Below are 14,112 nucleotides of genomic sequence, written 5' to 3' on the forward strand. Positions count from 1 at the left end.
AAACATTGAAGGCATTCATGCACTCATCTATGCCAAGAAATTTGGAATACATCTACCAGGTCAATTGGTTAGAAAAGATGCATGCTTGTGTCCATTCCAAAGAGAGGTGATTCTGAAGAAAGGTGATTCAACAGTATGCAGAAATAATAGAGCAACGTTAATACCACTAACATAAGTAAAATCTTGCTGAAGTTAGGTTAGAAATGGTTAGAGGAGTACATTAACAGGAAACTTCTAGAAATTCAAGATGGAATTAAAAAAAGAATGTGAAATAAGGGATATAAATGTTGATGTTACATGGATTTTAGCTGAAAGCAGAGAATACAAGGATGTGCTTTTCCTATGCTTTACTGATAACACAAAAAATTCAACTGTGTGCATCACAGCAAATTATAAATGCAATTTCAAAGAAAAGGAATTCCAAAACCATTTTGCTCATCATAATGAGTATAAAGACCAAGAAGCAGTTAATAAAGCAAAGCAAGAGATACTGAATGATTTAAAATTGGGAACCATGTGGTCAGGAGTATATTATCTTTTGGGGGAGTGGTGGTGATACAGCCTTTTGCTTTGCTTATTCACTCTATGTGTGCGAATATTCTGCCAGTTTGGACTATACAAAAAGAACAAGACATCAGGATTGGATACAGACTTATTAACAAACTTCAGTAGGCAAATAATGCCATCTTGCTTGCTAAAAATTAAGATGGCTTGAAGAACTTATTGATGAATAAATATCCAAGACTACAGCCTTTTCAATATGGATTACACCTCAACAAAAAAATCCTTACAACTGAATCTTCATGACAGATGGAGAACTGAAGCTTCATGACATATGGAGAACTGAAATTGTCAAGATTCTATTTTACTTGAGTCCATAATCAATGTCCACGGAAGCAGCAGTCGTAGAAGAGACCACAAATAGCTCTTCTATACCTTAATATTCTAAATATGGGGTGTAACAGAAACTTAGCTGTTAATACTAAGAGCAATGGTACTTACCAAACTCCAGGATGTATTGATGGGCTTCATCCACATAGCGAATGAGCTGTTGGAGGAAACTATAGGCAAAGCGTTTCTCAATTGAGGGTGTGTCCAGTTCCAAGTCTTTGAATCCTCTAGAACACCAAAAATGACACATGGAAAACAATTAATAAAAAGCTATTGTTGTTGTCTACTATAAAGTTGACATTGATTTATAGTGACCTGACAGGACAGAGGAGAACTCCCCTACGGAGATCCCAAGGCTGCAATGTTTATTAAAGTAGATTGTCGTATATTTCACCTGTGTAGCAGGCAGTGGTTTTGAGGCACCCTCCTTCTAGTGAGTAGTGGAGCACTTAACTATGGTGCCACCAAACTTTCTTATAAAGTCTAACAGGAGATAATATTGTAAATATATGACTATATAATTAAAACCCATATTCATGGCCCTTGAGTCAGAACTAACTCATAGACGACCCTCTAGTCAGACGCTCTAAATCACACAGGAGAATGCCCATCTTTCTTCCTCAGAGGAGCTGGTAGACTCAAAACACCTGTCCCTGTACCACCAAGCCACCAGAGCTCCACATGCATCTATATAAATTTTGGGGAAATTTATCTAACATTCTTCTAATTAAAGTAAAAAATGAGACTTTAGCTTATAAGGAGCAAGTTATATCTGATATTAAAACTGAAGTTAATAACTCAATTACTATGCAGGAAAATGTGGCTTTTCTAAAAATAGAGGGTGACTTTTGCCTATCGAATCTAAATGATGGACAAGGATTTACTTTAAGCAGCAAAGGTAACTTACTCATACGACTAACAATGAAGGGCATTAGAGTTTCTGCCAGATGTGTATACTGATCACACAAAATAGCTGCTTTAAGCTGGCTTAAAGGGGTTCATTTCAGAAATAAAATCTGATGGAGCTATTTATGTATTCAGTCTTGTAAATATTATTTGTACCCAGACTAGCTGTGTTTTTCATTACCTGGAGACAGCATATCCATTGATCTGTAAGAACTTGAGAATATCCTGGGCTTTTTCCCTGTCCTTGGCTTTTTCTTTTGCTGTCAGTGTATCATAGGGCACCAGAAGGGGATGGTTTCCACCTCCTAAGAGGATATCAAGACAAAAATACAGCAGACTACTTAGAAAATAATCTGAGATCAGATATGACAGCATGTACAGTAAAACCTCAACTAAGACTGCATGGTTTAAAATCAGGAAAAATATGCATCAGGGTTGTATCTTTACACCATTATCTAACTAATCTCTAGGGAGCTCTGGTAATAAAGGACGGGCAGAGTTAACTCAAAGACTGTGCCTTTCCAGCAATTCAAATCCACAAGTAACTGCTCAGAAGAAAGATGGGTGGTCTCCTCCTTTGTAGTTTACAGCCTGAAAAGCCAATGGAGTTCAGATATGAGTCATTTCCAATGCAAAGACAATGAGAGAGAAACAAAGAGAAAGAGAGGAGAGATTAACTCGATCTGCGCTATGCAGATGACACAACCCTGCTTGCTGAAACTGAAGAGGACCTGAAGTGCCTGCTACAGAGGGTCAAGGACTACAGCCTCCAATACCGATTGAGGCTCAATGTCAAGAAGACAAAGATTCTCACCACTGGACCAATTGGCAGCATCAGGATGGATGGTGAAGAGATTGAGATTGTTCACAGCTTTGGTTTTCTTGGCTCCACAGTCAACACTCTTGGCACCTGTAGCCAGGAAATTAAAAGCGCATTGCCATGGGAAAGTCTGCTGTTAGGGACCTCTCCAAAGAACTGAAGAGCAATGGTGTCACTCTGGAGACTAAGGTGCATCTGATACAGGTCATGGTCTTCACAATCACTTGTTATGCATCAGAGAGTTGGACAATTACCAAGGAGGATAGAGGGAGAATTGATGCCTTTGAGCTGTAGTGCTGGAGAAGAGTATTGAGGGTACCATGGACTGCTAGGAAAACAAACAGATTCATCCTGGAGAGGGCTAAACTGGGCTCCTCCTTGGAGGCAAGTATTCCGACGCTCCATCTAACATACTTTGGACATGTTGTGAGGAGAGACCTGTCCTTGGAGAGGGACATCATGCTTGGCAGGGTGGAGGGACAGCGCAGGAGGGGAAGGCCCTCTATGAGGTAGATTGATTCAGTGACTGCGATAATCAGGATGGGAGTATCAGAGACAGTGCGATTGACACAGGACAGAGCAGAGTTTAAGGCTGTTGTACATAGGGTCGCTATGAGTCACAAGTGACTCGACCGACGGCACATAACAACAACAACAACAACATATGATAAGTAAACTGAGAAACTGGACTGCATGAGGAATGCAGTAACAAGATTGGAGAAATACTTATAAAAAACCCCCAGTGCTATACCTTACCAGCTGAAAGTGAGTAAGGAGTAATTAATGAAAATCAAAGAATATACCCTTCAATATGGTTTGTATGTCACCCTTAAAGGGGGAAAAAAGAAACCCTTGACAAATTGACCAATGGGCAATATGAAAAAGAGAGAAAAGACTGAGGCTCTTGAGAATTTAATTTTCTTAAACCCATACAATATCCATGAAAACAGTAGTGAAAAATACAAATGGTATACTCCAAGGGATAAAGAAGCCTTGTATTTAAAAAAAAAAATCAAAGCTTTCACTTTGGATGGCTAAGGAAAGCCTAGACCGAGCCATGGCATTTTCAATGTCTCTTGTGAATGTAAAATCTGGACACTGAACAATGAAGACTACTGAAGAACTAATCCCACTCAATTGTGGTGTTAGCAAAGAACATTGAATATCAGAAGAATATCAGAAGAGCAAATAAATCTGTCCTTGGAAGAACTACAACAATGTTCCCCAGAATTAAAGATGGAGAGACCTGTGTCATGTACTTTTAACATATTATCAAGAAGAATTATTCTCTGAAGAAGGGCCTCATTCTTGATACAGCAGAGGATCAACAAAAAGAAGGACCATCAATGAGACAGCTTGATGGTGTAACAACTGGCTAGAATACAACAATAATCATAAAGATGGTACAAAGTTAGGGCCTGTTAAAAGTTAGGCTCTGTGCAAAGTTCTGTACTGTTAAACATGGAGTCACTCTGAGTAAGAATGAAATTGATGACATCTAATAAAAACAACAGTACAATAGGACCACACTGTGCTTGATCCAGGTCACAGTCTTTTCAATCACTTGCTATGCATCTGAGAGCTAGACAATGAATAAGGATGTCAGGAAAAGAATAGAAGCCCTTGAATTGTAGTGTTGGAGAAGAATGCTGGATATCCCACAGGCTGCCAAAGAACAGACAGACATGACTTGGAAATAGTGAGGTCAGAATGCTCTTTAGAAGCAAGCTTGGGAGAGCTCCATCTAACATACTTTGGGCATGTTTCTAGGAGAGGCTATTCCTTGGAGAATCAATGGAGGAAGGGAAGACTGTCTATGAGATGGATTCACACAGTGACTGCAGCAATAAGGTCAAGTGTGTCAGCGATGATGAGGCTGGCGCAGGACAGGGCAGGGTTCAGATCTATTGTTAACAGGGTCACTACAAGTTGTACTCAACATGGCAGCATGGAACAACACAACACTTGTGCTATCTTGTAATCACAGAGCACAAGAAAGCCATCCTACCAGTACAACTCGTGCACCAATTTATTTAGGGAATCTGCTCAAAGCAAGACTATGTGTACGATTTTTTAAGAGGTAACTAAAAATTATATACATGCATTTGTAATTCCAAATGCTAATAACATTTGCAGTCACCAAAGAAGGAGAAAAAAAAAAGGGCATTTTCTTAACTCTTTCAAATTTTTAATGTGGAAAGTAAGTATTGATATTGCTGGATGCCACTGGGTCAGTTCTGACTCATAGAAACTAGGTGTATAACAGAAGGAATAGTAAAATCAGACATCACAGATGCACAGCTGGATCCAGTAAAATGAGATGGCTTGTTTCAATAAAATGACTTCATTTTCTACCCCACCAAGAGAAAAGAATATTTGAACATGGATTTTTATTTCATCAGCCATAGTAAAGTAAGCTTTACAGCCGTTCCTGAAGTAATCAAAATAAACAAAAAAAAAAACAAACCAAAATTTAAAAAAAAAAACTCTTAAGACATAAAACAACACTTGGATGTGCGAAACTAAACACTGGTCCCTCTTACATGTCTTAATAAGTATAGCATGCATATTTCATTGATGTAAATATTCTGGCAAGTAACTTTTAGCAAGAGCCTATCTTTCACCTATCCATATTCTGATGAAAAAATATTAATAACACTATTTTAAGTCTGAATGTTTGTAAATTATTTTAAGTAAGGAATAATAATAATAATAATATTTTAGCAAAAATTATTAAATGTCCAAAATGTACGATTAATTGCACATGCAAAGATCTAATGCAAATAATTTTAATGAACTCATAGAATAACTAATAGAATAGCATGTTATTCTCTGAATTTAAACTTAAATGACATGTACGATAAAAACTGGGTCTGTGCAATGCTGATTGGTTCTGAAATATAACTGCCAGCAGAATTTAAAAACAGGAAAAGAACTATTTTATTTGAATGAATAATACCTTTGAGCCTAGTGAATCAATATCTAACATACTTTAGCTATGAGCTACTAAAAATCACAAATGCTGATTTTTTTCAAAAAAAGACAAATGAACAAATATGCTAAGTAGATATGAATTATTTTACAGGAGTTTGCTTGCAGAGTGTCATCTACAGAAATGCATGTACTGCACTGCACTTTCTGTCCAGAAGATGGCAATATAAAGTTACAAATGGAAAAACAAAAAACCCTCAAACTTATATTCCTGACTCATCACAAGTTTCTGAGAGGGTATTCTTCATACACAGAGTTTGTTTAATATGTCTCCATTAGAGTAAAGCATTAATCTGGTTTGAGTATAGCAGAAATAGCTGTTGGTCAAGTACTGAGCTGTTTATAAAAAGATCAATCTCCAAGAGTCAATTTGCAGACTTCAGAAAAAAACTTCCATGCTGGTATTTCTGAGTTTTACCTGCCCATTTCCTTATAAAAGTTCCTTTATTATGCACATATAATAATGGTATTGGTGTTACGTGGCCTTTAATTGGCTATGATTTATAGTAACCCGTGAAAAACAGATTTGAGCCTTCCCTTATCCTATGTCATCCTCAGGACCTCTGATATACTCATTGTTACAGATCTCTGATATGCCTATTGTCATAAGAATTACCATGACAATTTACCTTATTGACAGTATTCCATTCAGACTACCCTCCATTTCCCAACATGATTTCTTTTTCCAAGGACTGGTACCTTCTGGAAACATGCTCTAAGTATGTGAGATGAATCTTCACCATCTTTGCCTCCAATGAACCTTCATTTCACTTCCACCAAGACAGATTTGTTTGTCCTTATAGCAGTCTATGGGAATATTCAGTTGTTGTTCTGTGCCATCAAATTGTCTGTAATTAATAGCAGCCATATGTAGGCCAGCTCTGAATCCTGCCTTACCTGAGCCAGTCTCACTAACTCTGACACACCTACACCCATTACCCTGCTTACTGTGTCAACCCATCTCACCTGGAGTCTTCCTCTCCTGCACTGTCCCTTCCCTCTCCCAAGTATGATGTCCTTTTCTGAGGACTGGTTCCTCCTGGCCATATACCCAAAGTATGTGAGAAGCAGCTTCAACATCATTGCCTCTGAGGAGAAACTTGGTTTCAACCTCTCCAAGATAGGTCTGTTTGTTTTCTTGATATTCAGTACTCTTCTGCAACTCCACAATTCAAACATTTATTCTTGTTTTGTCATCCTTATTCATTGTCCTACTATAGATGCATAGGAAACAAGTGAAAATATCATGTCCTGGATTAAGTGTACCTTGGTCTTTAAACTAACATTGTTACTCTGTAGCACTTTGGACAGATCCTTGACAGATTTTCCCAATGCAACACATCTTCTGGTTTCTTGACCACTGGTCCGATGGGCATTGATTGTGAATCCAAGCAAATGAAAACTTTGACAACTCTGATTATTTTTCATTTTGTCATCATGTTGCCTATTGGACCAGGGGTAAGGATTTTTGTTCTCTTTATATTGAGCTGTAACATAATGCATGATAAAGGCTGTAGTCTTTGATCTTCTGCAGCAAGAGCTTCAAGTCTTCTTCACTTTTAGTAAGGAATGTTGTGCTGTTGATGAGTATTTCTTGAATCCTAATGCCACATTCTTCATATTTCTAATTGTTTGCCAAGGAGATGAATGGAATAGGTATGGGAAAAGGATATAATGCTGACTCATGCATCTCCTGATTTTAAATCAAGCAGCGTTCTCTTATTCTTTTCAGACAACTGCTTCTTGATCTACATATAGTATTGTTGCTAGGTATAGTAAGTAAGCTATAACTCATAATGACTCTATGAATAATTAATTTGAACCCTTCGCTATCTTGTGTCATTCTCAATATCTCTGTCAAACTTGACTATACTGTTAAAGTCACTGCGCCAATCCACTTCAATTAGAATCTTCCCCTTCTCTGACCTTCCTAAGCACAATGACTCTTTCCAAGGACTGACTCCTTCCTAAAAACATGCTGAAAGTTATGAGAGATTAAGCTTCACTGTCCTTACCTCTATAGAGCACAGCACTTGGAGCTTCTCCAACATGTATTTGTTTGTTCTTTTGGCCGTGGAATATTCAGTGCTCTTCTCTAATACAAGTCAAAGGCATAGATTCTTCTTCTGTCATCCTTATTTGCTGTCCGACTTTCAGACTCACAGCAAGCATTTGGACAGATCACAGCAAGCATTTGGACAGATCATGGTGTGTGTGAGGTGCACCTTAGTCTTTAAATTGCCGGTGTTGTTCTTCAGTATTTTGTAGATCCCTGAGAGCAGGAGAATGGGCTGGAGCTCCCCGATTAAAACAAGCATGGACGGAGGAGTGGCATCCACTTCCATAATAGCTTGCCTCAGGAAACCCTATGAACCTGGAGAGAAGATGAAAGGCACCCAAGCGTCGAGGACTTTCCTTCATAGGGTCGCTATGAGTCACCTGCTACTCGATGGCACTTAACAGCAACAACAACTGAGAGCAGAGCTTCCCAGTGCAGCACACTTTTTGATTTCCTGACTGCTGGTACCAAGGGTGCAGATTGTGAATCCCAAATCATTAACAATTTCTATCTCTTCTACATCTATTATGATGTTGTCTATTAGACCAATGATGAGATCTTCTTTTTTTTTTATTTTAATTTAAAGGTACATATTCAGTGGTAAATACATCTCTGACTTTCCCATCTTCCATGACGTGACAGGGGTTTTAGGTGGCCCTGAAGATCAGTTCTTCTTGAAACTCCTAGACTGCTCCATTGGAGAAAGAAAATGCTGCACAGCTTTTCGTGTATGCCTGGTTATCTAGTCACACTATTTGGCCAGGACTTGCTATCAAAATTACATGACAAAATTACTTTTTTCCTGAAACCAAGAGCCTACAGAAGGTTTTCTTCATGAACATGCCTGACAAATACAGATTCAGACTCTTGAAGGCAGTAAGTGGTGACCTGAGGAGAGTGACAAACAGATTAACTGCCTCAGGTAGCCAGATGAAACTCTAGAAAGAAAAAATGGGAATCCCTCGTTGAGGTCCAAGTAAAATCAAGAAGTTGACTACCTCGCAGAAACCAATAGCCTCTTTGAAAAGAGATCCTCAAAGACATAGCCCCATAATTTGCAAGTTTAAAAGTCTATGGACTAATTCTGCCAAACCAGGATCCTTTATAATATTTCCATTTTTCTGACCAAGAAATCCAGTAGTGGGGAACATTTATTTGTTCAAGACTTTGTATCTAACAATAATGTGTTCCACTATGGATTGTTCTGAACTGTATACTTTCCTTATAACCTACTTCTAGAAGCTAGTTTTCACTCTTAGATATCAAGATATCAAAGAGGCCCTTTTCTGTATTCCTTTGGCTGACTCCTCATATCTGACTGGCAGAACCCCCAAACTCAGGACTGTTGGAGTGTATTACCCTAGAGATTTAAGAATTTTCCCATTCTGTTTGAGAAGGTCCTGGACTAATTCTGTAATAAGTCGATGACCTTCTAATAACTGGATACAGCTACTCAGACTACCTGGCTAACAGTTCTTGTCACTGTTGCTGTCATATGCTGGTGAGAATCACTTATAGCGACCCTATGACAACTGACCTGAGCCCGGTGCAATTATGTCCCATCTCTGATATACTTGTGCCCAATGTTACAGTCTCTGTGTCAACGCATCTCAGATTCTGACTTATTTGGCTCAATTGGGTATTGAGTCTCTAAAACCAATGCTCAAATCTGCTAACAATTGGCAAAATTTCTTGATTTCTATGTAAAACCTGTCAAGAGGAAGCTTCTGAAATCAAGAAAGAAATTCTCCTATAAACATCAGTTCCTTAAACGAGGTGACAATTATAAGGTTTCCTTTGTATGGCCGGCTTCTGCTGGATGTGGAGTCCCAATTTTGGGTTGACAGCCTGTATGAAGCCCTCAAAGGATTTAAGGGATACTTCTTAGAATGGATGAGAAATGGTAATAAGATCTTCAAGACTCTAAAAGCATTTCTAATGCCAGTTCTTCCACTGGGTCTGACAAACTGTTTCAACCGTTTTACTTTATGTATATGAGGACTTGAGCTCAAGTATGTAAAAGATGGTAAGAATGGCACAGGAGATGACAGGGTTCAGATCCTTTGCTCATAGCATCCCTATGATTCATGATCAACTCAGTGGCACATAACAATAACACCACCACCTTAAACAAATCCAAGAAAAGGTTAATGACAGGAGGGAGGCACTGTCTGAATTCATTAGGCCCTGGAACAAGGACAAAGGATTTGAGAATATCATCCAGGAGGTTAGCACTAACTAATTAACTTGTCTTAAAAACAATCTGAAAACACAGAACAAAAGATTGACTTTCGCCTATATCAGGATGAACAACTTTTCAAAGACTGGCAGACTGACTTCATGTTGATGAGGACATACACACACATTAATCCCTTTTGTGAGGATTCAAGTACTTCTTGACTATGGTAGACACTTTCTCTGATTAGAAGGAAGCTTTACCCAACTAGATTGAGTTAGCCTCAGAGACAGTGAAGACACTCATAAAAGAACTTTTTCCTAGGTTTGGACTTCTGAAAAGATTCTAGAGTGACAATGGAGTATCATTTGTTGTCAAAGTTACCCAATAAGTCAGTAATCACCTACAAATAAGGTGGGGAATACACTCAGCATGGAGACCTCAATATCTGGAGAAAAAAATAAAAAAGGAAACACCCTCTATGTTTAGGAAATAAAAGCTATCTCAGGGGAAATTACAACAAATGGTGCTGTCAAAACTTGACTGGTATCTGTAGGGAGCTGAAGCAGCATCCACATCTCACACCACAGACACAAATCAACTCAAGGTGGGTAAGAGACCTGGGAGTAAAGCCCCAAACCATAAAGTTTTTGTTTGTTTGTTCATTTGTTTGTTTGTTTAAATTTAGGTTGTTTATTTTTCATTTCAATGAACATCTACAGAGATTTTGGGATTTCCATTCATTCATTGTTGCACCCTTCTCCCCGCACAAACCCCTCCCCCTCACCCCCTTTTGCTCCTCTCCTTGAAAAGCAAAAGAAAAACTCCCTCATTGGTACACAAACCATAAAGTTTATAAAGGACAAATGGGATCAAGCTTAGACAGCCTAGGCTATGGTAAAAAGAGACAGCCAAATACAGCCAAAACGGTGCAATCTGGAGAGGATAAAATTGATGAATAGGACCCTCTAAAGATGAAATCCCTGCACATATAAAAAATATTTTCCAACAGACTGAAATTGGATATTTGGCAATACCATCTCAGACAAGGGTTTCATATCAAAAGTTTACAGAATCCTACAGGATCTCCATAGAAAAAGACTGATAACTCAATTACAAAATAAGCAAAAGACATGGAGAGAGTTTTCATAGAGGAAGATATCTGGATGGCCAACAAACACACTAAAAAATGTTAAAAATCACTGGCAATAAGTGAGATGCAAATCAAAACCACAATGAGATACCATCTCACTCCAATAGCAATAGCAAAGTTTAACAGGAAAGCAAGTAATAAATGTTGGAGAAGTTGTAGTGAGATAGGAACTCATATGCATTGTCGGTGAATAGTAAAATGGTACAATCACTCTGCAAGGCAGTTAGGTATTTTCTAAAAAAGTTTCACATAGAAATTCCGTATGACTCAGCTTTTCTACTGCTTGAAATACACCCTGAGAAAATGAGAACTAAGGCACAAACACAGACTTGTACAATGTTCATAGCAATGTTATTCACCACAGACTTGTACAACAGTGTTCATAGCAATGTTATTCACCATAGGAAGAATAAGGAAATAGCTCAAATGTCCAACTCAAAATGAAAGAATTGAGAAATTATGGTACATTCACACAGTGGAATACTACACCGCATGCAGGAACAATAAGGCTCCAGGAATAGATGGTATACCAATTGACATATTTCAGTTAACAGATGCTGCCCTGGACGTGCTCACCAAGTTGTACCAAGAAATCTGGATAACGACCACTTGGCCAACTGACTGGAAGAGATCGATATTTGTTCCTATCCCAAAGAAAGGTGACCCAACAGAATGTGGAAACTACAGAACAATCTCACTTATTTCACATGCAAGCAAGATTTTACTGAAGATTATCCAAAAAAGACTGGAACAGCACATCAACAGAGAACTACCAGAAGTCCAGGCTGGGTTTAGAAGGGATCATGGTAGTAGAGATATTGTAGCTGATGTTAGATGGATCTTGGCTGAAAACCGGGAATACCAGAGGAATGTCTATCTGTGCTTCATTGACTATGCAAAGGCATTTGACTGTGTAGATCATAACAAACTATGGCTGACTCTGACAAGAATGGGAATCCCAGAACACTTGATCGTTCTAATGCGAAACTTATACTTGGACCAGGAGGCAGTCGTCAGAACAGAGCAAGGGAACACTGCATGGTTCAAAATTGGGAAGGGCGTACGCCAGGGATGCATCCTATCTCCATACCTTTTCAACCTATATGCAGAACAGATTATCCGGGAGGCTGGGCTCTATGAGGAGAAATGTGGGGTCAAGATTGGTGGACGATTTATCAACAACCTGCGTTATGTGGATGACACAACCCTGCTTGCTGAAACTGAAGAGGACCTGAAGCGCCTGCTGCAGAGTGTCAAGCACAGCAGCCTACAATACGGATTGAGGCTCAATGTCAAGAAGACAAAGATTCTCACCACTGGACCAAGTGGCAGCATCAGTATGGATGGTGAAGAGATTGAGATTGTACACAGCTTTAGTTTGCTTGGCTCTGTAGTCAACAGTCTTGGCACCAGCAGCCAGGAAATTAAAAGGCGCATTGCCATGGGAAAGTCTGCTGTTAGGGACCTCTCCAAAGTACTGAAGAGCAATGGTGTCTCTCTGGAGACTAAGGTGAATCTGATACAGGCTATGGTCTTCCCAATCACTTGTTATGCATCAGAGAGTTGGACAATGAACAAGGAGGATTGAAGGAGAATTGATGCCTTTGAGCTGTGGTGCTGGAGAAGAGTATTGAGAATACCATGGACTGCTAGGAAAACAAACAGATTTGTCCTGGAAAGGGTTAAACTGGATGGCTCCTTGGAGGCAAGGATTCTGAGGCTCCGTCTAACATACTTTGGACATGTTGTGAGGAGAGACCGGTCCTTGGAGAGGGACATCATGCTTGGGAGGGTGGAGGGACAGCGCAGGAGAGGAAGGCCCTCTATGAGGTGGATTGATTCAGTGACTGGGATAATTGGGATGGGAGTGTCAGAAACAGTGCGATTGGCACAGGACAGAGCAGAGTTTAGGGCTGTTGTACATAGGGTCTCTATGAGTCGCAAGTGACTCGACGGCACATAACAACAACAACAACTGCCTAAATTGGGAGGATCTGCAGAGTGTTATGCTAAGTAACTAACTCAGTCCCATAAGGACAAATACTATGTGAGACCAATATTGTAGAACTAAAAAGATAACTAGTAAAATGTGTAAGAGGATCCATGGAGGGAAAAGGAGAATCAGAAAAGTGAAGATGGGTAGGGGGTAATCATAGGGTCGCACAATTTGATGTGTAAAAGGAGGGGTGGGTAAAGGAAATAGGAAAGATCTGGTGTGAAAAACAATGTATACAAGCTTTGTAAGTAAACCAGTATAAAATTTTAAAAAATTTATTAAAGAAAAAACAAACAAACAAATGGCAAACTATGTCAAAAACTGCATCTCCACTGGGATTAGGGGTTGCTATTACACCTGTTCTGAATGTAGGTATCCCCCAGAAGCATGTCTACATCGGGCTGATATGAATTACATGCTTTAGATATTTCCAGGAAACTTACTTCAATCTTCTGCCTACCCTTAACCAGGATGTGAAGGTGCAGTGGTATGTACACCTCCCTCAAGCACTTTCTATTACTCACAAATTTGCCCTTTCCAGGTTGGCTTCCTCCTTTACACATGACCTACACTCTAGCAGCTTAGTGATAACCTCCAATTTAGGATTTGAAGAAAGAGATCTGATTCCCAGTTAGAACAGAAATGGACCAAACCTTTAAAGGTTCTACTAAACCACCCCTACAGCTCTCAAACTTGGGAGCCTCAAGAGCTAGACTCATCAAATTTGAGTCAAGAAATACCCCAACGGACAATTGGAGACTCTTCCTCTGATCTCAATCTGACTAAGGTGGGGTTAATTTTATTTCTCTTACCATATATTGGACACTTACAGTTGACTTCCTTTAACCGAAATGAGAATATCTGAGTATACCTGGCAAAAAGTAATTCACGTGTCTAATTTCTGTCTGAAAAGGGGACATATGTTAAGCAAATCTTTACTTCCTGCCTTGTCTGGGTTAGTACTGCCATAGCACAGCTCCAAAATGGAATGTTGTTGTTGATTGCCTTAGAGTCGAGCACAACTCATACCAACAAAAGGCCTGAAGCCCCTCTGTAATTATCGACATTTATCAAAGTTCATAGAGTTTCCAGAGACATGTTATTTAGGAAGTGGGTGCCA

At 39.2% G+C, this 14,112-nt stretch overlaps 1 protein-coding gene across 1 annotated transcript in view; it reads right to left on the reverse strand.

The window, feature by feature from the left end:
• RYR2 (ryanodine receptor 2 (cardiac)) overlaps positions 1-14,112 on the reverse strand; it is an 814,526-nt gene that overhangs the window by 271,484 nt on the left and 528,930 nt on the right. Inside the window, exons 59-60 of the mRNA XM_006895387.1 lie at positions 1,979-2,102; positions 1,003-1,118 (exon numbers count right to left, since the gene is read on the reverse strand). Coding sequence (XP_006895449.1) covers positions 1,003-1,118; positions 1,979-2,102 — 240 coding nt within the window. The remainder of the gene's footprint in view (positions 1-1,002; positions 1,119-1,978; positions 2,103-14,112) is intronic.

The sequence above is a fragment of the Elephantulus edwardii genome, unplaced genomic scaffold, assembly GCF_000299155.1.
Source record: "Elephantulus edwardii isolate Elephantulus edwardi_28Jun2011 unplaced genomic scaffold, EleEdw1.0 scaffold00166, whole genome shotgun sequence".
Lineage (NCBI taxonomy): Eukaryota > Metazoa > Chordata > Mammalia > Macroscelidea > Macroscelididae > Elephantulus > Elephantulus edwardii.